The following is a 27,234-nucleotide window of genomic DNA, read 5'->3' on the forward strand; positions in this document are numbered from 1 at the left end:
AAAACAATGTCTCAAAAAAAAAAAAAAGAAAAGAAAAAGAAAGAAAGAACCATGAAAGTAGCCAACCAGCAGCCCTTAGGTCTGCTTTGCCTATGGAGTAAGCCATTCTTTATTCCTTTACTTTCTTAATAAACTTGCTTTCAATTAAAAAAAAAAAAAAAAAAAGAATACCACAGTGGTAACTTTCATAGTATATGTCAGCTACAGGGGACAATCAGGAATTGCTGGAGCAAAATATCCTTATTAGAGTCTTGACTGCCTATGTAATTAATTCACTGCAGCACCAAACTGTCCAAGTTGTCATTATATTCTTCTCTATTCTTTTCTTCCAGGCAACCACAGTAAAAATATTCTTTAAAAAAATTGTAATGCCAGTTTTACTTAAGAATGTCCTTGATGACACAGGAAAGTCATTTCTTATTACACCTCAACCCCTGAGTATATGTCTTTTTAATTTTCTGGGTGATAAAATAGGAGGTACACAAAAAAAACACTTCTGGTACACACTAAAGTATGATAGTTATCTCAAGGAAAACACTTATCTGATGATGTGAGTTGTGGGCCAAACCAGTCACTGTTTACAGAGAATCCCATCTTTACTTGAAAGAACAACTGACAAATGATTATTATTCATACTTGGGTATTTGGCAGACATTTTCTCAAAAATGAAGTGAGAAGGCAGCTTACTGGAAAACAACTGATGGCATGTGCTGCCAATAACGGCCTTCACATTTCTAATTAAAAATTAAAATTGTGGAAACTCGTTTCCACAGTAAGCTTAACAACATCCCAATACTTAAAAGACTTTACTGATAAATCAGTGGTGATATTGGCCGGGCATGGTGGCTCACGCCTGTAATCCCAGCACTTTGGGAGGCCAAGGTGGGCAGATCACTTCAGGTCAGGAGTTCGAGACCAGCCTGGCCAACATGGAGAAACCATATCACCACTAAAAATACAAAAAATTAGCCAGGTGTTGGGGGCATGCCTGTAATCCCAGCTACTCCAGAGGTTGAGGCGGGAAAATCGCTAGAACCCAGGAGGCAGAGGTTGCAGTGAGCCAAGATCGCACCACTGCACTCCCGCCTGGGCGACAGAGTGAGACTTCATCTCAAAAAAATAAATAAATAAACAACAACAAAAAATAAATCAGTGGTGATATTAACAAATGTGAATTCTTAAAATTCCATAATAAAATATATTAACATTTGGAGTATCTGTGTTACACAACGAAGCAGTACTCTCCAAATGACCAACACTTAATGCAACAAAGTGATGCATGGGTAAAGAGTCAAATCAAACTGCAAGTCAGATCAATGGATCTTACTGTTAAAGAATTCAAAAAGCTCACGAATAGAGATTTAGATTCCATATTAGAACTAACATTTAAGAAATGACCACTTGTCAAGTTTTGGTATAGTATCAAGGAAGGATATTCACAATTACCTAAAAAGACAACTAAAATACTCTTCCATTTCCCAATTACATCCACAAACTTTATAAGCAAGTATTGGATTATTTTTTCTGGATGTTAAAAACCATAAACAGAATCACAATAGTTATCATATTTTTTAATTCCTGATATCAGTCATGTAAAAACAAATGAACTAGCAATTATTTATTTAAAAGTTATATTCTTCGCAGTTACACAGTCTACATATTTGCAACAAATATATAAGTATCAAAGGTTTAATTTACCACAGAATGAAGACTGATCACTGCTCCAAAGAGGAAAGGAAATGAATGTGGTAAATTCTTAAATCTGTTTTGGAGACAGGCAAGTCAAGTCTCTCTTTTCTAGTTACAAATGAGCACATTCTAGGCCAGGCATGGTGGCTCACGCCTGTAATCACAGCACTTTGGGAGCCCAAGAAGGGCAGATCACTTGAGGTCAAGAGTTCAAGACCAGCCTGACCAACATGGTGAAACCCTGTCTCTACTAAAAATACAAAAATTAAGAGGGCGTGGGCACCTGTAATCCCAGCTACTCTGGAGGCTGAGGCAGGTGAATCACTTGGGCCCAGGAGGAGGCTGCAATGAGCCGGGATCACGCCACTGCACTCCAGCCTGAGAGACAGAGCAAGACTCTGTCTCAACAAAATAAAAAAATAAATAAATAAAGGAGCAGGTTCTGTTTAACATGTGACTCTTGAAACCTACATATTAATCACCCAGAAGACATGATATAAATGGATTTAAACGCTGGTTCTTAAATTTCTAAGGAAATGTCTTTTCACGGGAAAAACTGACCTCTCATAAATTTCAAAAGAAACAATTTAATCTGAACAAACACCTGAAGTTCAGAAGTAACACACCAAATGTTATTGTTTGCAGATGCATTTTTAGATAGGAATAAAAGTTGTTAAAGGAGAATTGTTCTTACACAACTCTATCCAATTAATAAATATCATAAATCATTAGTTTCAAAAGCATGAACCTTAAAAAAATCTCAGATTGAGAACTGGTAATGTCCTCACTAATAAACAAAGTCCTATTACTCTGTTTTCCGAAAGAGAAAGTTTATACACTAGTTTTTTTAGTGAGAATATTCAAGAGATAACAAGCAGAAGTTCATTCTGCCCCCACCCCTTCCTCATGATCCACCCATTTCTGCAGGCTTACCTTTGCAGTTCATTAAGCCCCCTGGCAGCTGGAAGGCTAGGGTTTTGCCTTAGGAAGTTTTGTTTTAAATTGAGATGAGTGAGGTCTTGGCTGTAGAAGAGGTTGGCAGGCAGATGTTCCAGGCTACAACATGAGAGGTCCACTGAGCTAATGCGCTGGGATGCAACCTAAAGAGGGATAAAACTTAATTTTAATACCATCCACTTATCCTATAACTACTTTCTATGGATAGAAATGAGATAATACCAATTTGGAACAGGTATTCTATGAAAGTAGCACTGTTAGTCCAAATATAAACCAACACAGTATTCAGTCACATGCCACATACCAACCTTTCAGTCAATAACATATCATATACAGCAGTCCCACAAGATTATAAAGCCGAAAAATTCCTATCACCTAGTGATATGGCAGCCATCATAATGTCACAGCACAACACACTGCCTTTTCTATGTTTAGATACACAAATACTTACCATTTTGTTACAACTGCCCACAGATTCGGTACAGTAACATGCTACACAGGTTTGTAACCTAGGAGCAACAGCCTAAGTGTGTAGTTGGCTACACCATCTAGGTTTGTGTAAGTACACGCTGATGTTTGCACCATGAAGAAATTGCCTAACAACACATTTCTCAGGATATATTCCTGTCATTAAGTGATGTTTGTCTGTACTTAGTGTTCGAGCCAAATACTTTATAAAAGCATGAAAATGTCCCTGCCTGGAGGGTATGTACAGTAACCTAGCATAGGAGACAGGCTGGAAAGAACACAGATTACTCCACTGGGTTTATTGATATCAGTAAACTCCTCCAATGTAGGAGTTTTATTCCTGAAAACATAAGGAATAATTCTCTCCCACAGAAAGAGAATTCAGAGCTATCGAGTAAATACACGGTCAAGAGACAGATACTAAGATCTAAACTGAACATATGAAAGTCATTGTATATACTGATTTAAAAATAGCACAAATAAAGAAAAAGAGTATCATTGACCTTGTACACATCTTCAATTCATGGTATAGTAGAATCAGATTCTATTGCCTGTCTGCTACAAACTTTCCAGGCTGCCTCACTTCACAGTTTCAGTGAAATGCTTATAGATTCATTGTGCTTTGCTTCATGTAAGTATTTGATGTAAAACTTATTTTATGTCTAAGTATTTATCCAGATGTTCAATGCCTTCCTGGTTAAATGACTCCTCCCACGGCCAGGATCTCAGGGCTAAAGACCAACTTTCATGTGGGAAGCAGAAAACTCACTGACCACCCTGCATTTCTCAAATGTTCTTCCCAATATTGTAGGTAACACAGTGCCGATTTATGCTACAGCACGTGGCTTTAGCCCCACCTTCACACATCTTGGTTTTTTCTCTCCTCACAGAGGCAATGGGAATATAGTTCTAAAACTTTGGTTAATTCTCCCTATTTATCTTTACCGAAGCTTTAGGGCAGAAATTTCACTGCTTATCTGTGATCAATCTGGTGTCTTTTTCTTTTACCAAACCCCAGGTTTCTGTTCCTAATTACACAAGGCAGTAGAACATAGTCCTTAGATGTATGGTTCTGAGTTCAGTGTCCAGATTCACAGCCCAGCGCCACCACTCAGGAGCTGAGATAACTTGAATAGATCACTGATGTAAGATCCAGTTTTCTCATCTGTATACAGATATAAAGATGGTACCTACTTCTACATGCCTGGCACAGAAAAAGCACTCAGTAAATGTTAACTGCTATTACTATTGCTAGTACTACTACTAACACTACCATTTCCAAATCAAATCATTCATATTTTATTTTTCATTAAAAAAAAATTTTTTTTAAATAATAAAGTAGGGGCAGGGTCTTGCCATGTTGCCCAGGATAGTCTCAAACTACTGGGCTAGGTTGATCCTCTCACATCAGCCTCCCAAAGTGCTGGATTACAGGCATGAGCCACCATACACAGCTTCATTCACATTTTATATCCACTAAAATCCATACTCCCCTGCTGCTAAAAGTATCCAGAAGTAAATCTGGCATATGTTCTGCTAGGTTGGGCACGGTGGCTCACATCTGTAATCCTAGCACTTTGGGAGGCCGAGGCAGGTGGATCATTTGAGGTCAGAAGTTGGAGATCAGCCTGGCCAACGTGGTGAAACCCCGTTTCTACTAAAAATACAAAAATTAGCTGGGCGTGGTGGTGGGATGCCTGTAATCTCAGCTACTCGGGAGGCTGAGGCAGCAGAATCGCTTGAACCCAGAAGGTGGAGGTTGCAGTGAGCCGAGATCATGCCATCGCACTCCAGCCTGGGCGACAGAGAGAGACTCTGTCTCAAAAAAACAAACAGTTCTGCTGATGGAATATTTGAGGTTAGGAGAAATTACTGTGCACACATGAAAGCTAAAGGTATACTGGGGTGAGAAAAGTTGGGCAGGACTTATCTCTAAAGACTTTACCAAGAAAGTCTGAGTTTGCATTTTACCTATTTTATCTTTCTGTGAATTTTCACCATTAAATAAGAAAAAGAAAATGCCAAACAGGGCCAAACCACTCATACAAAGAAAGATGTAAAAAGAGATAGAATGTTAATGGGTCTGAAAGTAGGTGCAAAAGCACCACGCCACACAGGATTCCTATGGCATTCATAGGAAGTGGATGGGAACCTGTTTATAGAAAGTGAGGTTGAAAGCTCTGCTAGTTAGTGGAATCATTCATTCAAAAATATGTGTTGAACATCTACTTAATGGTGTATGGCAGGCCTTTTATTTCCTGAGATACAACAGGAAAACAAGACAGACACAGTCTCTGCCCTGAATGAGTACACATCAAGAGGACAGGGTAATTAAGATACTACATGATAACTGCTACAAGAATAGGAAGTGCAAGGACACAGAACAGAATCCCAGGGGTCAGAAAAGGATTCCCAGAGGATGTAATGTCCGAGCCCAAACTTGAAGCCTCAGTAGAAATCTGTATTTTTTGTCTGCCCCAAATCCTTTCTCTTTCAAACTCATGATCCTAAGGGGAACTGCAAACAAAGTACCCAGATGCTCTGGATTCGTGGGTAGGCATGCACTCCAGGTCTGAGCAATCGGAGTGTCCTATCTGCTGAAGCCACAGGCTGATCCAAGAGGTGCTAGCATGGGACCCAAGTTAGGTTAATCAAAGGACTTCTCTGGGATTTACATATTCTGAAACCAGGAGAGAAAGAGAATCAGCTGCTTAGAGCTGCAGTTAAAATGAAGGAGCTAGAACCATATGTATTAATCTGACTTGATACAAATGCAAACTGCAGCATGACACATTCCATTTATGAAAACAATTTTTAACATAACACACACACCTCCATATATTATATGGATGAATAATTATATGTGCAATATATACCATGAGATCATAAATTTCTATTGTTTTAAGCCACCGAGGGTCTGTTAACATGTTACAGCAGCCACAGGAAACTAATACAACCCTTCTTTATTTTTTCCATTGTACTTTTCATTTTATTCATTCAACATGTTTACTGAGTATCTACTAGAGGTGCCAATTACTGTTCTAGGTAAGCCCTTAATATACTTCAGAAAACAAAATGAAGATCCCTCCCCTATTAAGCTTTCTTTACAAATAAATAAATTATACGTTAAAAAAAATGGTAAGCACTACGAATGAAAAAAAAAAACAGCTTGAGAAAGGGGGTCAAGATTGCTAGGAAGGTGGTGGATTGTAATTTAAATAGGTTAGTGAGGGTGGTCCCCACTGAAAAGATGACATTTAGCAAGGAAAAACAGGAAAAGGTGGCTGATAGGATTTATCTGGAAGAAGATGCTGCCAGGCAGAGGAAGTACCCAGAGTTAGAGCCCTTAGAAAAGCATGCCTTAGCCAGGTATGGTGGCTCACGCCTGTAATCCCAGCACTTTGGGAGGCTGGGGTGGGAGGACTGTTTGAGCCCAGAAGTTTAAGACCAGCTTGGGCAACAGAGTGAGACCATCATCTCTACTAAGAAAAAAAATTTTTAATTAGCTGGGCGTGGTGGTGCATGCTTATAGTCCCAGCCACTTGGGAGGCTGAGGTGGAAGGATCACTTAAGCCCAGAAGGTCGAGGTTGCAGTGAGCTTTGATCATACCACGGCACTCCAGCCTGGGCAATAAAGCCAGATCCAGTCTCAAATTTAAAAAATAATAATAATACAAAAAATTTGTAAAAGGAGCATACTTGGCATGTCCGAGAGACCTGAGAACACTGATTATAAGGCAACGAGGTCAGAAGGTAAATGGGCAGGGGATATGGGGCAAGCAGCAGACCCTGTGGGACCTTCAGGCCTTGTGAGGACTCTGGCTTTTAAGGTGAGTGAAATGGGATGTGTGGAAAGGTTCTGAGAAGTGTGAGGTGATCACCAATGTATGGTCAATGCTCCATATTCACTGGGGATTGGTTCCTGGACCCCAGCAGGTACCAAAATCCACAGATGCTCAAGTCCCTGACATAAAATGCCATAGTACACTCAGCCCTCCGTGTCGGCAGGTTTTGATCCACGGCTGGTTGACTCTGAAATGGGAAACTCGCAGGTAAGGAGGGCCTACTATACCAAGGAATTTTCTTATTTTTTCTCTGCCTTTGTCTCTAGATTGTAAGCTCCATAAAGGAAAGAATTTTTCTATTTTGCTCACTGACATAAACCCACGCTGAGTACTTGGGAGGACCCTCAAAACATCTTGCTGGAAGAATGGCCAGAAGACGACCTTATACCTCCTCCTTTCTCACCAGGCGGCCTCTGCATCTGGTGCATCCTTTCATGTGGCAACCACTTTGAAGAAGACAAATTCCATTTCAAATGAAGCATCCCACTAAATACTCCCTTTGGACAACTAAGAGAAAATGATTTAACATCAAGTTGTATTGGCTTCCTTTCCTCATTCTAGACCGTAAGCTGTTTCTGCTAGAAACAAGGAGGAGGAAACCACATTAAAGAGGCTACAAGCAAGGGCAGTCCTGCGTGAGCTATGCAGAACTAGGGACGTCTATCATGAGAGCATAAACTCATCATGTTAACATGGCCACGAGGCAGTGCGCTGCAAAGATGACCACGAAAGCTACCACTAGCTACACCACTGCCCAGTCCCATGAGCTACAACAGAATGGGAGATTTAAGTGCTTCTACTCAGCGCAACCTGGGCACATCAGGGCTCTACCACAAAGAGAGGAAAGCACTCTACTTAGAAGGTATGGTTTGATTCCCAAATGAGAAAACTACCAGCTGGGCTATCTAAAGAAACTGTGACCCACCTACACAGCAGCTATTAAAACTGAGATCCTGCCTGAAATAAGAAAGACCTACATATATAAAAAAATATTAATCAAAAAACCACATGTACACACCTCAGAGCAAGTAGCCTTTATTATTCTAGCATTTTCCTTTTCCAAGTAACAATAATAATAATAGTTAACATTTAAGTAGTGCTTTGTGACAGGCACTCTTCCAAGAGCTTAAGATACAATATTTAGCTTAATCTTCACAACAACTCTGTGCAGTAAGAACTTACCCTTGTTTCAAAGGTAAAGGTTAAACTGAGTCACAGAGTGTGCGCCTAAGGCCTGTTTAAAAAGTAGCAGGATCAGGCTGGGTGCAGCGGCTCACACCTGTAATCCCAACACTATGGGAGGCTGAGGTGGGTGGATCATTTGAGGTCAGGAGTTTGAGACCAGCCTGGCCAACATGGTGAAACCCTGTCTCCACTAAAAATACAAAAATTAACCTGGCATGGAGGTGGGTGCCTGTAATTCCAGCTACTCGGGAGGCTAAGGCAGGAGAATCACTTGAAACTGGGAGGCAGAGGTTGCAGTGAACCAAGATTGAGCCATTACACTCCAGCTTGGGTGACAAGAGTGAAACTGTATCCCCCCCCCCAAAAAAAAAGTAACAGGACTAGAGTTTGAACAAGAGCCTGTACTATTAACTCTATGCCATTAGGTCAAGACTTGGAATAAAGTTCAGATCTCACCAGAAGGGAGGCTCCTCTAATCCCCATCATAAAATAACATAACTAGAGCAAAGAAAATTAGATGTACTCCTCAGGATATGTTTAAGCCTTAGAAATGAAGACAAGGTGGTCAGAGACAGTGAGTCCTCCTCGGGAGAAGCAATAGAGACCATCTGCTGACCAAATACAGATTTTGGAGGAGGGGTGAATCCCCATGGGGCATCATTCCTTGATATCATAGGCTCTGCCCACTCCAATCCCACACAACTTATCCAACTGGGCAACGATGGTGCCATTCAGTGAGCACCTAATCAAAATTTTAAAGGTTACAGGAAAAGTATAAGAGGTTATAGAAATTTGGGAAGTGAAATAAGCATACATAGAAGGTGCCTCAAATCTTTGGTACAGAAAGCTTCTAAAGGATCTCATAATTAGAATATAAATTCCTTTTCGGCAAAAGCTACTGTACTTATAACCACAGACAAGACAGCTGAAGGCACAAAGGTGAGGTCCACACAACTTGACACACAGGAGAAAGGGCACCAGCTGAACAGTATGTGGGGTAGGTAGGAACAGTCCTACTTACTAGCAACGTGACTTTGAATAAGTCACTTCCCTTACCTGTCCTTCAGTTTCCTTATCTCTAAAGTAGACTAAGTAACACCTGCCCTGATCACCTTAACAAGTTGCTGCAGTAATAGCATTTTATTCATTTAAAAAAAAAGGAGAGGCTCTGTAGACCAAGTATCCCCGCAGCAACGTCTACCACTGCAAGCAATAAAAGTCTGTAAAACAAAAAAGTCTACGAGATATAAGCCAATGCTCTCGTCATCTTGAGCAATTACACGGATAAACTGCAATCAGCCAGACCATCAATGAACTACAAATGAATAGATTCAAGTTGTGATTAGTTGAAGGTAACTGTGGCATCGAAAGTCAGTTTCAGCCTGTATTAACAATAACATGCTGGGGGCAGTGGCTCACATCTGTAATCCCAGCACTTTGTGGGGCCAAGGGGAGCAGATCACTTGAGGTCAGGAGTTTGAGACCAGCCTGGCCAACATGGGGAAACTCCATCTCTACTGAAAATACAAAAATTAGCCGGGTGAGGTGGCAGGCACATGTAATCTCAGCTACTCAGGAGGCTGAGGTAGGAGAATCGCTTGAACTCGAGAGGCAGACGTTGCAGTGAGCCAAGACCGTGCCACTGCACTCCAGCCTGGGCAACAAGTGCAAGTCTCCATCTCAAAAACAAAACAAAACAACAACAACAACAAAAAAAAAAAGAAAAAAAATAAGGCTAACTGAGTTAGTAAATTAAACGGGACTTTTCTATCATGATGGACACACTCTGAGAGATACATCAAAATGAACATAATTTCCAACTACCTGCTCATGTTGTCTCTTTTTTTCCCAAATGACTTGTAAATATACATGGGGGAAGGAGGGATCATTTGGTCCTCAAAATATTTCCTCTAAAGAACACTGCACTATTAAAAAATGCTAATGTGAACAACAAAATTTTCAGATGACTCAATGGGTGGCCACATATTGCTAACATATTACTCAGCTTGACACTTTCTTAAGTCATTTCTTTGCCTATTATTAGGACCCTTATGACAAAAATGTCCCTCCTCCGAGTGTGGCTGGGTTGCATTTCTAACCAATCTATCTGTCCTATCCTTACCCTATCCCTGCCATGCTTTCAAAATTCTCATCTTCCCTTGCAAGAGGACTGTACTACATCATTCCCACTACTCCTTATGGTTCATTTAGTGGATAATCATCTTTCACAGGCAAGGGAAAGTTCACAGTAACATTCATGTGATGTTTTTTGTCCCCTCTATACTTTAGTCAAGTTGTATTTATCCTTATTATGTGCACAGCATGCTCAAAATTAACCAGAATGACTCTAAAATGTTTGATCAAAGCAGCTAAAATAGCACAAATAATTCTGCTTGTGTGAAGTAAAAGACTGCTGTCAACCTGCCAGGCATGGTGGCTCACGCCTGCAATCCCAGCACTTCGGGAGGCCAAGGCGGGTGGATCACGAGGTCAAGAGATCAAGACCATCCTGGTAAACATGGTGAAACCCTATCTCTACTAAAAATACAAAAATTAGCTGGGCGTGGTGGTGCGCACCTATAGTCCCAGCTACTCGAAAGGCTGAGGCAGGAGAATTGCTTGAACCCAGGAGGCAGAGGTTGCAGTGAGCTGAGATTATGCCACTGCACTGTACCACTGCACTCCAGCCTGGTGATACAGCCAGACTCCGTCTCACCAAAACAAACAAACAAACAAACAAACAAACAAAGCTGCTGTCAACCAGCATTATGAGTCATTAATTGCTCTAGTGTAGTCTTCAGTGGCTTGGGAAATTATGCTTCTGGCTACAGGGATAGTCTCTGGGGAATAAGAATTATAAACAATTCTTAACCTCAGCTGACCTACTTTTAATTCTCATCTCCCGAAGAATGCTTTGGGAAGACATGAGGTAGGAGAATATAAATTTAGAATAGAGTTTATTAATATTTATCAGTTAAGCATTCTAACAACTCTACTTGTTTCAATTTTATCTTTATCAATACAATTTTATACTATTTTATATCAAACAAAACCTTGAATTTTAACAAACATTTTAATTTCCACTGCTTCACAACATGCAATCATTTCTTTAAAGAAATTCTATAGAAGGATGGGTGTGGTGACTCATGCCTGTAATCCCAGCACTTTAGGAAGCCAAGGCGGGCAGATCACTTGACTTCAGAAGTTCAAGACCAGCCTGGGCGACATGGTGAAACACCATCTCTACAAAAAATAAAAAAATTAGCAAGGGTGGTAGTGAACGTCTATAGTTCTAGCTACTCAGGGGGCTGAGGTGGAGGACTGCCTAAGCCCAGGAGGTCGAGGCTGCAGTGAGCCAAGATTGTGCCACTGCACTCCAGCCTGGGCACCAGAGCAAAATTCTGTCTCAAACAAAAAACAAAACAAAACAAAACACAATACAACTAAATGGGTGTGGTGGTTTACGCCTGTAATCCCAGCAGTTTGGAAGGTTGAGGTGGATGGATCACCTGAGGTCAGGAGCTTGAGACCAGCCTGGCCAATATGGTGGAATCCTGCCTCTTAAAAATACCAAAATTAGCCAGGCGTCATGGCACATGCCTGTAATCCCAGCTACTTGGGAGGCTGAGGCAGAAGAATCACTTGAACCGACGAGCTGGAGGTTGCAGTGAGCTGAGATCACGCCACTGCACTCCAGCCTGGGCAACAGAGGGAGACTCAGTCTCAAAACAAACAAACAGACACACACACACACACACACACACACACACACACACACACACACACACTATAGAAATGCTTTAGCTCGACCTCAAAGCTTTTCATAATGACATCTCATCTTTTGCTCTTACACTAACCTATTTAACAACAGATGCAGAAAACATTCCTATAACATTAATTACATCAGCTGGGCGCAGTGGCTCACGCTTGTAATCCCAGCACTTTGGGAGGCCAAGGCAGGCGGATCATGAGGTCAGGAAATTGAGACCATCCTGGCTAATATGGTGAAATGCCGTCTCTACTAAAAATACAAAAAATTAGCTGGGCGTGGTGGCGGGCACCTGTAGTCCCAGCTACTTGGGAGGCTGAGGCAGGAGAATGGTGTGAACCCAGGGGGCGGATCGCGCCACTGCACTCTAGCCTGTGGCGCTGAGCAAGACTCCGTCTCAAAAAAAAAAAATTAATTACATCATATATCTTCATAATGTTCCAATAAAAGCATATCAAAGCTACCAGTTTTATACTTAAAGATATATAAGAAATAAAATATGGGCCAGGCACAGTGGCTCATGCCTGTGATCTCTACACTTTGGGAGGCTGAGGCAGGAGAACCACTTCAGTCCAGGAGGTTGAGACCAGCCCGGACAACAGAGCAAGACCCTATCTCTACAAAGTTAAATTAAAAACTTGGCCAGGTGTGGTGGCACGTGCCTAGAGTCCCAGCTCCATGGGAAGCTGAGGTGGGAGGAACCCTTGAGCCCAGAAGCTTGAAGCTGCAGTGAACTATGATTGTGCCACTGCCCTCCAGCACGGGTGACAGGGGGACATCTTGTCTCAGAAAAAAAGAAAAGAAGATTACACAAATTATACAACATTTAAAATGATTCGAGGTAATGACATAGCAAATCAATGAAGACAACAGGAAAATCCAGGCAGGCTATGAGAGATGGGCCGGGCACAGTGGCTCACACCTGTAATCCCAGCACTTTGGGAGGCCGAGGCGGGCAGATCATGTGGTCAGGAGTTTGACACTAGTCTGGCCAATATGGTGAAACTCCATCTCTACTAAAAATACAAAAATTAGCTGAGTGTGGTGGCGCACACCTGTAATCCCAGCTACTCAGGAGACTGAGGCAAGAGAATCGCTTGAACCCGGGAGGCGGAGCTTGCAGTGAGCCGAGATCGCACCACTGCACTCCAGCCTGGGTGACACAGCGAGACTCCGTCTCATAAATAAATAAATAAATAAATAAATAAATAAATAAATAAATAAGAGAGATGGTATTCTATGAGGGCAAGAGCACTTGGGAGAAGTAGGATCTATGATTTTAAAATGATGGGCTATGAGGTACCTGTTAAAATATAGTTAAAAGACCCAAAAATAAGAGTATGGCGAGAACTGCAGGCTGGGGAAGAAAACAAAACGAAACAAAATCCCTGGCTCACTGTTCGAGGACCAAGCTACAATATTTAAAAAGTCAATCAAGAGAACTCCAGATCAAGAGATCCTCCAAGGTATCCCCAGCTCTCTCTGCCAGCAGAGGTGAGGGGATGGGAATGAGGAGGCAGCACGCGTGGGGCCATCAAGCTAACCTGAGTGAATCATTCAATATACATTCGTTATTTGCCTTTTATGAACCAGGAACCGTACCAGGTACTGGAGAGATGCAGTCTTTGTCTCCGAAAGCTTAGCCTCTTGAGGACACACACATCTAAATAACTATGATTCACTGGAGAGGATGCAGTGAGAGCACACACAGGGCCAAGAACAATCCTCAGAGCTCCGCGTCGACAGCATCAGTGCCGACACAGTCCCCTCCCTTGACAAAATGAGCCACGTATTCACAGACACTTCTGCTACATTTGTCCAGTGAACTCATCATGCAGCCAAAAGTGAAAATGTGGACCCGGCACCTGACTCTTTAGGAGTCAGAAGCAACTGTATAGGGTCAGAGGAGATGTCACCAACAGCTTTCCAAAATCATGAGCCACCGGTGTCCCTCTAGCAGTTATCTCCCTCCCACACACACAAACCCCATTGTGTTTCTCAGTAACAACAAAAAAATAGAGTTCAGCTTGGGTGGAGATCAAATCTGAACTCAGAGTTCCTTCCTGAGTTCCTTATTGGCAAAATATGTATAAACAATCTCTTTCAAATGTTACTACCTGAGAATGTTTCTGAACATCACGGCAGCATTTCCCCAAAGGTGACATCGCCTTAACAAAGGAGAAATGAACCACGAAGAACTTACATTCTAGCTTTCTATTAAAATACATAATACAAATACTATTCAAGTGGTTTTACTACTAGAAATGAACTACTTGTTTTTCTCCCCGAGATGGAGTCTTGCTCTGTCACCCAGCCTGGAGTGCAGTAGTGCAATCTCGGCTTACTGCAACCTCCACCTCCTGAGTTCAAGCAATTCTCCTGCCTCAGCCACCAGCCACGTGAGCAGCTGGGATTACAGGTGCCTGCCACCACACCCGGCTAATTTTTGTATTTTTAGTAGAGATGGGGGTCTCAGCATGTTGGCCAGGCTGGTCTCGAACTCCTGACCTTGTGATCCACCTGCCTCAGCCTCCCAAAGTGCTGGGATTACAGGCGTGAGCCACCACAACCGGCCTCTTTTGTTTTTAAAATACAAAAAAAAAAAATTGATGTTTAAGTTCCAAGTCTAATACACAAGAATTCAGTATGTTTAATACAGAATTCATAGATTGTTTTTCCAATTATTCCACTATTTCCTACTTTATAAAATAATAAATTAGACCAGTGGGTAGAAGAATTTAACCCTTCAGAGCAGGTGTAGAAAATTTAATTCTCTGGGTTAAACATACTGTGGACTCAAAAAATCCTAAGTACATAATGGGAACTAAACTTTAAAGGATATATATATATATATCCTGTCTCTACAAAACAATATATACGTATATGTACACACACATATATGTGTGTGTGTGTGTGTGTGTATATTGTTTTGTAGAGACAAGGCCTTGCTATGCTGCCCAGGCTTGCCTTGAACTCCTGGCCTCAAGTGATCTTCCCCACTCAGCCTCCCAAAGTGTTGGGATTACAGGTGTGAACCACCATCCACCATGCCTGTTAGAATTTTTTTTTTTTTTTTTTGAGACAGAATCTCAATCTATCACCCAGGCTGGAGTGCAATGGTGTGATCCTGGCTCAGCCTCCCAGATTCAAACAACTCTCCTGCCTCAGCGCCTCAGCCTCCTGAGTAGCAGGGATTACAGGCATGCGCTACAATGCCTGGCTAATTTTTGTATTTTTAGTAGAGATGGGGTTTCACCATGTTTGCCAGGCTGGTCTCGAACTCCTGACCTCAGGTGATCCACCCGCCTCAGCCTTTCAAAGTGGTGGGATTACAGGCGTAAGCCACCACGCCCGGCCACCTGGTAGATATATATTTAAATTGGTCTAAACCCTCAGATTAAAAGAAATTAACTTTAAAATATAACATGACCAGATACAGATATCTGGTTAATCACATATACTAAGTTCCTGATATATCAATATTTGACCAGTTTGCAAAGAATCAGACAACAGTAGTTCCCTCGCCATTGAAAACAATTCAGTCTGCTTTGAATGACTCAGAAAGCATCTCAGATTTCTTAAATAACTCTTGGTCATCATTTAAGATGAATGAGTGATATGGAGTGACTATGCTCAAGTGTCTTTTAGCAACATACTCCAATAAACAGACTGCTTGAGAAATTACCCTTTGTCATACTACTGGGCTGCCTGGATTCAGCTGCCAACTCTGTATATAAAGTACCTTACTGAGATATTTTCAGTAAATCTCAGTTATTATTTAAATCTTTGTTTTCAGTCCCTTCCAACCACTGTAAAACACTGGAAGTATAATTAAGTAAAAGGAATAAGGTAGTAGAGCCTAATGCATAAAGCAGTAATTGAATACTTTATATATCAGTTCCCTCATCTGCGAAATGGGGATAATAATATCTAAAAGATAATATCTTTTGGTATTAAAAACCAACCACAGTCTGGGCGCAGTAGCTTGTGCCTGTTATCCCAGTACTTTGGGAGGCCAAGGTGGAAGGACTGCTTCAGCCCAGGAGCTCAAGGCCAGCCTGGGCAACGTGGCAAGACCCCGTCTCTACAAAAAATACAAAACTTAGCTGGGAGTGGTGGCACTTGCCTGTGTCCCGGCTACTCAGGAGGCTGAGGTGGGAGGATCACTTGAGCCTGGAAGGTCAAAGGCTGCAATCAGCTGTAATCATGCCACTGCACAGCAGCCTGAGCAACAGAGCGAGACCCCAACTCAAAAAAAAAAAAAAAAATCAACAAAAAACCAACCTCATAGAATTGTTATCAGCACCTACTTCACAGGGCTACTACAAAGTATCTTGCACAGTGCTTGCCAAAGAGTAAAAGTTACCAAAATGTTAGTTACTACTATGTGCATTATTGTTGTCACTATAGTATCAATTTGGTACAGTAAATAATTATATTGTTTACAAAATATATCAACAAGTTGAGGAAGGAAAAGAGCAAAAATATTTTCTTTTAGGGTTGACCTCACAAATGGGTAACTAATTCACTTTGGACATAATGTCTAAAGTAAGGAAAATAATGGTCACATACTCTGTGCTGATCAGATGAGATCTGCAAGGATGTCAACAAATCAGAGAGCACCCAGGAAAAAAGCTATGAGATAAAGTATCTGAGAACCAAGCGACAAAAGGAATTGTTGGAATTGCCAGGGATAATTCTGCTGAAAATAGACTGCTAAGGAGCAGAAAGGGCAGTGCAAGGGCACAGATCCTGGTAACTCAACAATATTCAGAGGTTATTAAATAGGAAAAGGAGTCGAATTTTCTTGCATTGTACCAGATAGAAAAACTCAGGTCAATGAGTCAAAGCTATAGGAATAAAGACTTCAGCTCACTTATAAGGAAAAACGGTCACATCAGACACTACAGATGTTGGAAATGCCTACAGACATGGGTGGGATGGTGTGAGAGTCTGATCTTTTCCAAATCTTAAGTCTCTGAACTAAGAGTCGTTTGTTGTTGAAGACTAGAATTCAAGGTTAAACTAAAGAATGTTTTCAAAGAAAATGTCAAATAACTGGTGGCACAATTCTTTTAGAATACTGCAGTTAATATTAATATTCCCTTCTTGTCAACTACCTTACAAGGGCCCTTACCAATATTAAAACAACATTTTACAACTTTAAAATGTAACTGTAAGTTCCTCTCTTGAACCCTAGAAGTTATTTTATTAAAGATAACATTTATACAGATCAAACCCACAAGTATTTTAAAGTACTAATAACAGAAGTATAGACCCCAACCAAAGTTCTTTAAGGTCTCCTGGGAAAATGTTTCCAGAGTTCCACCAAGAACACACAAGGAACACATTTCCATTTGCTGAGGTTGTGGCAATCCACATGGAGCCTGGTGCCTGGCACAAAGAAAGGACAGAAGAGGCCTCTCTTTCCTCCCTCCCTCTCCCCATCTCTCCTTGCTGGACAGTGAGAACAACAACTGCTAATTCCAACACAGATGGAGAAAGAAAGGGGGAAGAGATGAGAAGACAGGAGGAAGGAAGATGGAAGTACATTGGATGCATTTAAAATGGTAATAGTATAATTATACAAATGAGCACTGCTTCACAAAAACATGCTTCTTTTGTTATGAGATGGTAAACAAACTAGGTATTTTTGCCATTTGTTTACAATTGGATTATAAAACTTTAGAGAAATAAAATTAAATAGTTCTAAACGGAAATAGCTTTCGAATTGAAGTGAAAGCCTCTTCTTCAGGAATATATTAACTAGGATTACAGAAACAAGAGCCGCTACAGGAAAAAGAAAAAAAAAAGGAATAGAAGGGATTAGCAGTGTGGAAATAAGACAGGTATAGAGGAAGCATAATTATATCTGTAAAGAGATCATTCTGTTATTTTTTTACTGACTTAATTTTATGTGTAACAAAAAACTTAATACAATCCAAAATGTTACCTTCTCCCTAAATTCAAAGCAGAATTTATAAGTTCTCTGACTTCACAGACTGCTGCCTTCTAACTGTAACAAAGATTCCATAAGGTAACTTTTTACATAACAAATCCATTACTATATTGGAAAGTTAATGATAATACTGGGTAACTTACAGTCATATTTCTACAAGAAAATGAAATGGAACTAGCAGGAAACTTACTGGCCAGCACTCATTTACTTTAGCTTCTTATTTCTTTTTTTTTTTTCACACTTCTCAGACTTGTGTGATATGATCTTTACAGGATATCTCTGCAAACTGCCTCTGCACATACTTGACCTATCCTTCTTGAAATGAATGTACTTTTCTTGTCTGCAAGGTGAACACCTATTTACCCTTAAAAGACTCAGCTTGCCCACTGCCTCCTTGAAGTCTTCATATACCCAAATATTCATATATTAACTCATATACTAAATTTCCAAACTTTTCTTGTCATTACAGAATTGGTATAAGAGCAATCTTCTCAGGATTCACGTCATTCAGACCCATAGTTCCATTTATTATTATTATTATTATTTTTTGAGATGGAATTTTGCTCTCATTGCCTAGGCTGGAGTGCAGTGGTACCATCTCAGCTCACTGCAACCTCCGCCTCCTGGATTCAAGCGATTCTCCTGCCTCAGCCTCCCGCACAGCTGGGATTACAGGCACCTGCCACCATGGCTGGCTAATTTTTTTTGTATTTTTAGTGGAGACAGGGTTTCACCATGTTGGCCAGGCTGGTCTTGAGCTCCTAACCTCAGGTGATCAATCTGCCTTGGCCTCCCAAAGTGCTGGGATTACAGGCGTAAGCCACTGCACTCAGCCCCTTCATTCCATTTAGATTCTATGGTAGGCTTGTTAGATCAAAGGGCCCTTGATTCTTTATCCAAAACACTGGGTGTAAAATGTGAAGTGAGGGTTTCCAGAAAAGCCCTTGACTCCTCAGTAGAACAGTATTGATAGCGAAGCTTATCATTACAACCTCAAAGTTAAAAACTACAGCACAATCCCTAAAGGACAAGTGGCAGACCATGCTAACAAAAGGCAGCAGACTTCCTGAACTACACTTCAAGTTAAGAGGCAAAATATGGGTAAAAGATGTCTAAGTCATATTAAAGGGTTCCTTGTAATTACATTTAATAACACAAATCGATATGTTGGAAACCTCAATCTTGTTATACTAGAATAATTTGACTCAATTGATTAGTTAAGTATTCCTTGAGTAAAATCTAGACAGTAAGATACTGTTTCTAAGCAAATGAAACCAAAAGTTCAATTGTGATTCACCATGTGCCTTACTCTTTTAAATAAGGGTGATGTTTGCTCATCATTTCATGGGATCGTTCGGCATGAAATGTAGCTCCGATTTGCCTACACTGTGCATGTTTAGGGTGCACTCAAATCACAGCAACCAGAAGTTCAATGCAGTGACTTTTTCCCTCAGCAGGAGAGAGAAGGACTCTGACAGTCACAGTCTGCAACTGTCAGCCACTGATCAGCACAGAGAGAGAGACAAGCAGACAGGTTCGCGGCCCTCCAGGAGGCCTGAATTTACAATGCTGTTTTCATTGTCACCATGTTATAACCAAATAAACCGGCCAGGTTTGAGGTCCTTGGAAGAGGTCATACTGTGCCTTTTCCTTTTCCCTACACAAGAGAACTGGGACAATTTTTAAGAGAAAATGCTTATGATTAGACATCGTGTCCCTAACTGCAGGGCTCCATCACTTTCAATTTAGTCAAGTTACTATTCAGATTCAAAATACTGAATTTAGAAGTGTGCCATGTAGTAAACTGTTCTCATTTTCATCTAGCTCTAATCAAAATTTAAGAGCATTCCATCTGTCTAATAAAAAGTTAAAAGCATAGCTCACAATACGCCCTTTTCCACAAGTGTTGTATATTTTCTTGGGTACCACATGCTACATTGCTATTTCAGGAATAAGACACCTGAATCAACCCTCTAATCTTTATCTGAATTATCCATTCTTTAAAAAACACACACACATAGATAACAGTGTTGTAAGAAGAGTAATTGTAACAAGAGTCCTCATCTTCTAGAGTTATACACACACATGTGAAAATAGTTGTGAGTGAAATAATGTCTGGGGTTTGCTTTGTAATAATCCAGAGAGAAAGGGGGCACATTGATAACAGCCCACTGACCAGAAGATGGTAACTGTGGAAGCCGGGGCACAGCTGTGTGGGGGTTACTACACGATTATCTCTATTTCAGAATACTTGACATTTTCCACAATAAAGAGTAAAAAAAAAAGGGGGGGGGGGGACACAACACTAAGTCACTGACCTGAATCCACTTTTAATCTTCCATGGAATAAAGAAAAAGACTTTATTTTTATTTATTTATTTATTTTTTTCAGATGGAATCTTGCTCTGTCACCCAGGCTGGAGTGCAGTGGCACAATCTTGGCTCACTGCAACCTTTGCCTCCTGGGTTCAAAAGCGATTCTCCTGTCTCAGTCTCCTGACTAGTTGGGATTACAGGCACCTGCCATCATGCCTGGCTAATTTTTGTATTTTTTGTAGAGATGGGGTCTCACCATGTTGGCCAGGCTGGTCGTGAACTCCTAACCTCAGGTGATCCGCCCTCCTCAGCCTCCCACAGTGTTGGGATTACAGGCATGAGCCACCGTGCCTGGCCAAGAAACAGACTTTAAAGTAGAATAATATGGTGTTACAGAAGTTACTAAACTTTTAAATTAAAACTAAGACACGCTACAGATTCACATGAAAGCCTAACTTTGAAAAGAATTCACAGGATCAATCAACATATCCACAATGAACGCACTCTAAAAAGTGGACCACCAAGATGGATACCCAGGTCAGCATTACTCATAACTGATAGGAGCTCTTCTGCATGTTCCTGTTACTCCCTCAGCTTAGCCGTAGCCTTTTCATATCACTGACCCTCCAACCACTTTGAAAACATGCTGAACAAACAGAGCCGTTTTTTACACCGTATTTAAAGGAGGTTTACTCAATTTTTACAGCATGCTGTGCATTAATATTTTAGGAATGAATTTACAACCAATATATGTAATCCTCCCAGAGGAGCTCTTCCACACTGTCTACCACTAATACACATCCAAAATAAAAACTCTAACGAGACTGCCTTGGGTATTATTTTGGCAAGCAATATTAAGTGCTAAGGTTTAAAAATAGTAAGTATATAAGAGCCTATCTTGGTAGAACACATCTGATTAATAAACCTCTATAAATTTTCCCAAAATCAGATGAAACAAATCAGAACAAAAAGTAACACCTCTCTTGTATCTGAAAATCCAGAAATATAAACTGAAAATAAAGAACTTTCCTTTTACATTACTTCCTTAATTCATTTTAATTAAAAAATAATGGAAATTTGTTTCTTTTTTGCCCTCCTACTCTGGGGTGGGGACAGTTATTAAAAATCAGAAACTTTTGTTTCTGTTGGTTTGTTTTTCTTTCAGGTCCTTATCAAAATGAACCCTTATCTAAACATCAAGATGTAAAGACTATCCATTCTGAGAATGTTTTGTTTCTCAATATGAAGAAAAGAAACTAAACACTTCCATAGTAACAGTGAGTGTGACTAAATGATGTAACTTCCTAATACCTACATAGGAGGAAGAGCAGATGACAACTGAAGGGGGAAACTGGAAGCTGGAGGAGCTTATAACAATCAACCTTACCCATGTCAAATTCCCTGTAGGCATATATTCCCAAATGGAGCGAGATTCTAGTCTACTCTCCCCAGATGCTAGGTTAAAAAGGAAACGACATTATCGCAAGATTATCCTCAACATATAACGCTTAAAGAAGGGTGTGGCCATGTTTTATATAGGATTCAAACCCAAACAGGGCATTCCTTCACCCATTTCTTTTATAATATCTAACCTCTTTTAATCAGTCCTTTACAATTCATTTGTCCTTAATTCACTAACCGTAACTGCTAAACATTTTTGAAATATGTATCTGGTTTTTAAAATTGGAGAAGGGAAAAGTACTGTATTGAAAATCTGCATTTACTAGGCCGGGCACGGTAGCTCACGCCTGTAATCTCAGCACTTGGGGAGGCCGAGGCAGGTGGATCACCTGAGGTCAGGAGTTCGAGACCAGCCTGGCCAACATGGTGAAACCCCGTTTCTACTAAAAATACAAAAAAATTAGCCCAGCATGGTGGCGCGCACCTGTAATTCCAGCTACTCGGGAGGCTGAGGCGGGAGAATTGTTTGAACCCAGGAGGAAGAGGTTGCAGTGAGCCGAGATCACACTACTGCACTCCAGGCTCAGTGACAGAGCAAGACTCCATCTCAAGAAAAAAAAAAAAAGAAAGAAAATCTGCATTTACTAAAATGTATCGCCCTCTATTCCCCACCCCAACTTCTCAGGAGGAAATCATTTCCCCAATGTCTGCCATCCTTTCCCCAAAAGGCTGACATGGTTGTTAAGAGCAGCAAAAAGTAACTTGCTCAGACAAACCAAGACCCGTGTCTTTATCTGCTGAAAATACACATACAAATAGATAATACTTTAAAATATTATTTGACCAATCAGGGATGACAGTCATAAAATTATTTTATTGAGTTAGTTAGTTCTACTCACTTACTATGTGCCAGTATAAATCTATTATATGCATATCTCATATAAGCTCTAAAAGGTAAGTACTATTATTATTCTCCTTATTAGATGAAAAAGTTTAAAATTTGGAACTTAGATATAGCTACATGACCAGGAAATGGTGGAATCCATGCCTGCCTTACTTTGAAACTCAAATTCTTGACCCCAACACTACACAGCTTCTCTAATCAAAGCCTTTCTAAATGGAAAGAAGGTTAAAGTTCTTATTCTAATTAGTTGTAGTCAATACCAGTAATCTAAGATAATCAAATCAAAGTCCCTCTACCCTCTTAGAAATACTCAGCTCCACTTATTCTAAGTATAAAATGTATGCTGTATATGTATACGTGTGTGAATTATTGTCTACATACAACTGCAGGGCATTTCAGCACTTTTGAGGAATACCTCATCAGTATTCCTCAAAACCGTCAAGGTCATGAAAAACACAGAAAAGTGGGCCAGGTGCAGTGGCTCATGCTTGTAATCCCACAACTTTGGTAGGCCGAGGTGGGCAGATCATGAGGTCAGGAGTTGGACATTAGCCTGGCCAACATAGTGAAACCCCGTCTCTACTAAAAACACAAAAACTTAGCCGGGTATGGTGGCATACGCCCATAGTCAAAGCTACTCGGTAGGCTGAGACAGGAGAATCGTTTGAACCTGGGAGGTAGAGGTTGCAGTGAGACAAGACCATGTCATTACACTCCAGCCTGGGTGACAGAGCAAGACTCCACCTCAAAAAAAAAAAAAAAAAAAAAAAAAAAGAGAGAGAGAGAGAGAGAGAAAGAAAGAAAAACACAGAAAAGTGAAAAACTGACACTAGAGGAGACACAGGAGACATGACAATCAAATGCAATGTGGTATCCTGAATTAGATCTCGAAACAGAAAAAAGGCAATAGAAAAACTAGTGAAATCCAAATAAAGGTCAGGCACAGTGGCTCACGCCTATAGCTCCAGCACTTTGAAAGGTCAAGGCGGGCGGATCACTTGAGTTCAGAGTTCAAAAGCAGCCTGGCCAACAAGGTGAAACCCCATCTCCACTAAAAAGACAAAAATTAGCCGGTCATGGTAGCATATGCCCGTAATCCCAGCTACTCAGGAGGCTGAGGCAGGAGAACTGCTTGAACTCAGGAGGCAGAGGTTGTAGTGACCCAAGACTGTGCCACTGCACTCCAGCCTGGGCAACAGAGCAAGGCTCTGTCTCAAACAAAAACAAAACAAAAAAATAAATTCCACAGGTTAGTTCAGAGTTATGTACTAATGATGGTTTCTTACACTTGAGAGATATATTGTAGTAATACGTCTGGTAAACTGAGTGAGGGGGTTGGGAAACTATGAGAACTCTCTGCACTATCTTTGCAACTTTTCTGTAATTATAAAAGTATTCCAAAATAAAGAAAAAGTTAATAATTTAAAAGTTGATTTAAAATATCAACATCTCTATACAGAAAGAAATGTGCTGCACTTTGATCCTAGTTAGGCATTTTATTCTGAATAAAGCAGAGTGTAGGCAACTGACTCACTGCTTTCAATCCATAAAACCACTTGGATACAAATGCATACAAAAGCACAATAAAAATGATAAATTATAAATATAAAAGCCCAATTATTTAGTATCTCCTCACATCTGTAACCGTATGCATAATTTTAAAACCAGACAGGTATACTTCTAATATCACATTAATTCTACACATGAGTCTGAACAACAAGGGTCCTCTTCCCAACTTTTTCCTGCAGGAGTGCTGCCTTACACATTTAGAACCTCCATTTGTCTACTAGGTTGAGAGAATTTTCTAAGCCCTATCAACCGAAACTCTCTACCCACTGCTTCTTCTCTAAAAGGAAGAAAAACCAATTCTCCTAAATGATATTTCATCATCAGGCAACGGTTTTTACCTGGTAATTCAAATATGGCCAGTATTTCAAAATGATTTTCTAGATACGGTTCTCTGATTTTCTCTTAACTGTTTTCCAAAGTTATTTCCTTACTCATTCACTTGACAAATAATTACATCACACAGCAATCTGAATCACACTGAACTAGGAGAACAAGTTAAATTATCAATTCAAAAATATGAAAGCATATTCCATCATAATGCTCCTGGCACCCTAGGGAGATTTCATCATTTCAAAAACAACACCCAAACCAAGGCACTAAAGACTGCAATCCACCCCATTATTTTACACATAATTCTCTAAATGAGATATAAAAACATTCTTACACAGGTTACCTGAAATATCACCATTTATTTGTCTTATTTATAATGTTACTCTGGTTTACATTAAACGCAAAAGTACTAGATATTATATAATTATATATAACTATATATAATTATTATATAACATTTTTGAAACATATATCTGGTTTTTAAAATTGGAGAAGGGAAAAGTACTGTAATGAACACCTGTATTTACTAGGCATTTACTATATATAAAATCTGCATTTACTATATATATAATTATATATAGTAATTAAAAATATATTATATAATTATAATTATATATTATCTAATTATAATATACAATATATTATGTAATGTACATAATATATATTATATAACACATAATTATAAAGAATATAATAATATTATAGTATATATTATATATTTTTTTAATTTGGAGTCTCACTCTGTCATCCAGGCTGTAGTGTAATGGTGCGATCTCGGCTCATTGCAACCTCCACCTTCCCAGTTCAAGCAATTCTCATGCCTCAGCCTCCCAAGGATCTGGGACTACAGGTGCATACCATCATGCCCAGCTGATTTTTTTGTATTTTTAGTAGAGATAGGGTTTCACCATTTTGGCCAGGCTGGTCTTGAACTCCTGAACTCAAGTGATCCGCCTGTCTCAGCCTTCCAAAGTGCTGGGATTACAGGATTGAGCCAGTGTGCCTGGTCAAAAGTACTATATATTATTTCATGGGACAGGGTGATCTTATTAAATCAGAGGAATATAATGGCCAAAATAAGATTAAAAAAATTAAATCACTGAAAAGGCAGAATAAAGGTGAAGGGGAGATGGTATAATATTGGACTATTTCTATGAAAAAACAGTCAGAGAAAGAAGGGAAATTTGTAACAATTCTCTGGGTATTCTGTGGTTTTATAGTTGTCTTAGCCTGGGCCAGTCCCTCAAATATTCTCAATCTCATGTTTTTTATCTACAACATTAAGAGAGTAATGCCAGTCTACAGACCAATTTATTTTTAAGTATAAACAAAACCGGGCAAGTAAAAAACAATTTTTAAAAAGCCACTTTTCAGGCAAAATTATTTTTTAAAAAACTAAAAATTGCTAATCACTGGCAGTATCTGGGGGGGGAAAAAAAGCATGTGTAACTATATTTTAGACCTGGCTAAAGCAGAAAGGAACTTTGCAGCTAGCTAGAAGCTGAGTTGATTCCTGGGTTAAATGCTTGCTTACCTTGGAGACTTGTCGCAGCCACCTTAAGTATTCTGTGAAAGTATCAAAGCAAATGTAGTAAGTCTGGCTTTGGGGTCCAGAGGAGCTAAATGCTAAACAGTGTTGGTGCTTTTTCACTTCTTCTACCTATAAAAGCAAACAGAGAGAAGCAGAAATAAGTCAGACAGCAGAACCACTGATGTATTTCACTAACTATGTATCTGATCAAGGAGCCTGCATGGATTTGCATCTTTCCCTATATACTTAGTTCTCATTACTGAGAACTAAGTTCCTGCATATGATCACCCAATTTGAATTACAAGGAAACCAAAAAAAAGAGGAGTTTTATCTTTACTATATTTCCCCACCACAGTGAAATTCTCCTCTTCCTGTTTAAAATTAGTCCAGACTCCCTTTCTTATTCTTCTAACCTCACAATAGGGTGCTGGGGTTCTTACTTCCTCTTAGAAATTTTACTTAAGATTTTACGTAGGAATTTTTACTTAAGAAGTCTTCAAGCATGTTAAATAAGTATTGAAAACATTACTGTTAAACTAAATTAACCTGAAATAAAACCCTACCATGAGAACTTTCAAGTCCTAATGATGCAGTGAAATACAGTCAAATCAAATTTCCACTCCTTATAAGTTCTTCACAAGGGGAAACATACACACAAAAAGTAACATTATACAAACTTCTATGTTTGGAAACTTAATAACAAACTTCTAAATAACTCATAGGTGAAAGGAGAAATTACAACCAAAATTTTAAAACTCTTACAACTAAACAATTACAGAAAAACCACATATCAAAATCTATACATTGCAATAAAAGGAGATATATCAAGGGAAATATATATATATATATATATTTTTTTTTTTCCAATTGAACTCATGTATCTTTTGATACTTATATTGGAAAAGAAGGTAGAACATTAATTTGATTGGCATGCACCTTAAGAACTTGGAAGGAAGCCCAGGCGAGTTGTCTCACGCCTATAATCCCAGCACTTTGAGAGGCTGAGGCAGGTGGATCACTTGAGGTCAGGAGTTCGAGACCAGCCTGGCCAACATGGTGAAACCCCTCTCTACTAAAAATACAAAAAAAAACCTTACAGCTAGGAGCAGTGGTGGGCGCCTGTAGTCCCAGCTACTGGGGAGGCTGAGGTGGGAGGATTGCTTAAACCCAGGAGGTAGGCTGGGCGCCGTGGCTCACTCCTGTAATCCCAGCACTTTGGGAGGCCAAGACAGGCGGATCACAAGGTCAGGAGATCGAGACCATCCTGGCTAACACGGTGAAACTCCGTCTCTACTAAAAATACAAAAAAATT

General features: G+C 40.0%; 1 protein-coding gene across 1 annotated transcript in view; it reads right to left on the reverse strand.

The window, feature by feature from the left end:
- The window catches only part of PHLPP1 (PH domain and leucine rich repeat protein phosphatase 1), a 266,548-nt gene that overhangs the window by 115,166 nt on the left and 124,148 nt on the right, over positions 1–27,234 (reverse strand). The window contains exons 3-4 of the mRNA XM_015122148.3: positions 25,926–26,051; positions 2,623–2,789 (exon numbers count right to left, since the gene is read on the reverse strand). Of these exons, the coding sequence (XP_014977634.3) occupies positions 2,623–2,789; positions 25,926–26,051 (293 nt within the window). The remainder of the gene's footprint in view (positions 1–2,622; positions 2,790–25,925; positions 26,052–27,234) is intronic.

This window comes from Macaca mulatta, chromosome 18, assembly GCF_049350105.2.
Source record: "Macaca mulatta isolate MMU2019108-1 chromosome 18, T2T-MMU8v2.0, whole genome shotgun sequence".
In the NCBI taxonomy this organism is placed as follows: Eukaryota; Metazoa; Chordata; class Mammalia; order Primates; family Cercopithecidae; genus Macaca; species Macaca mulatta.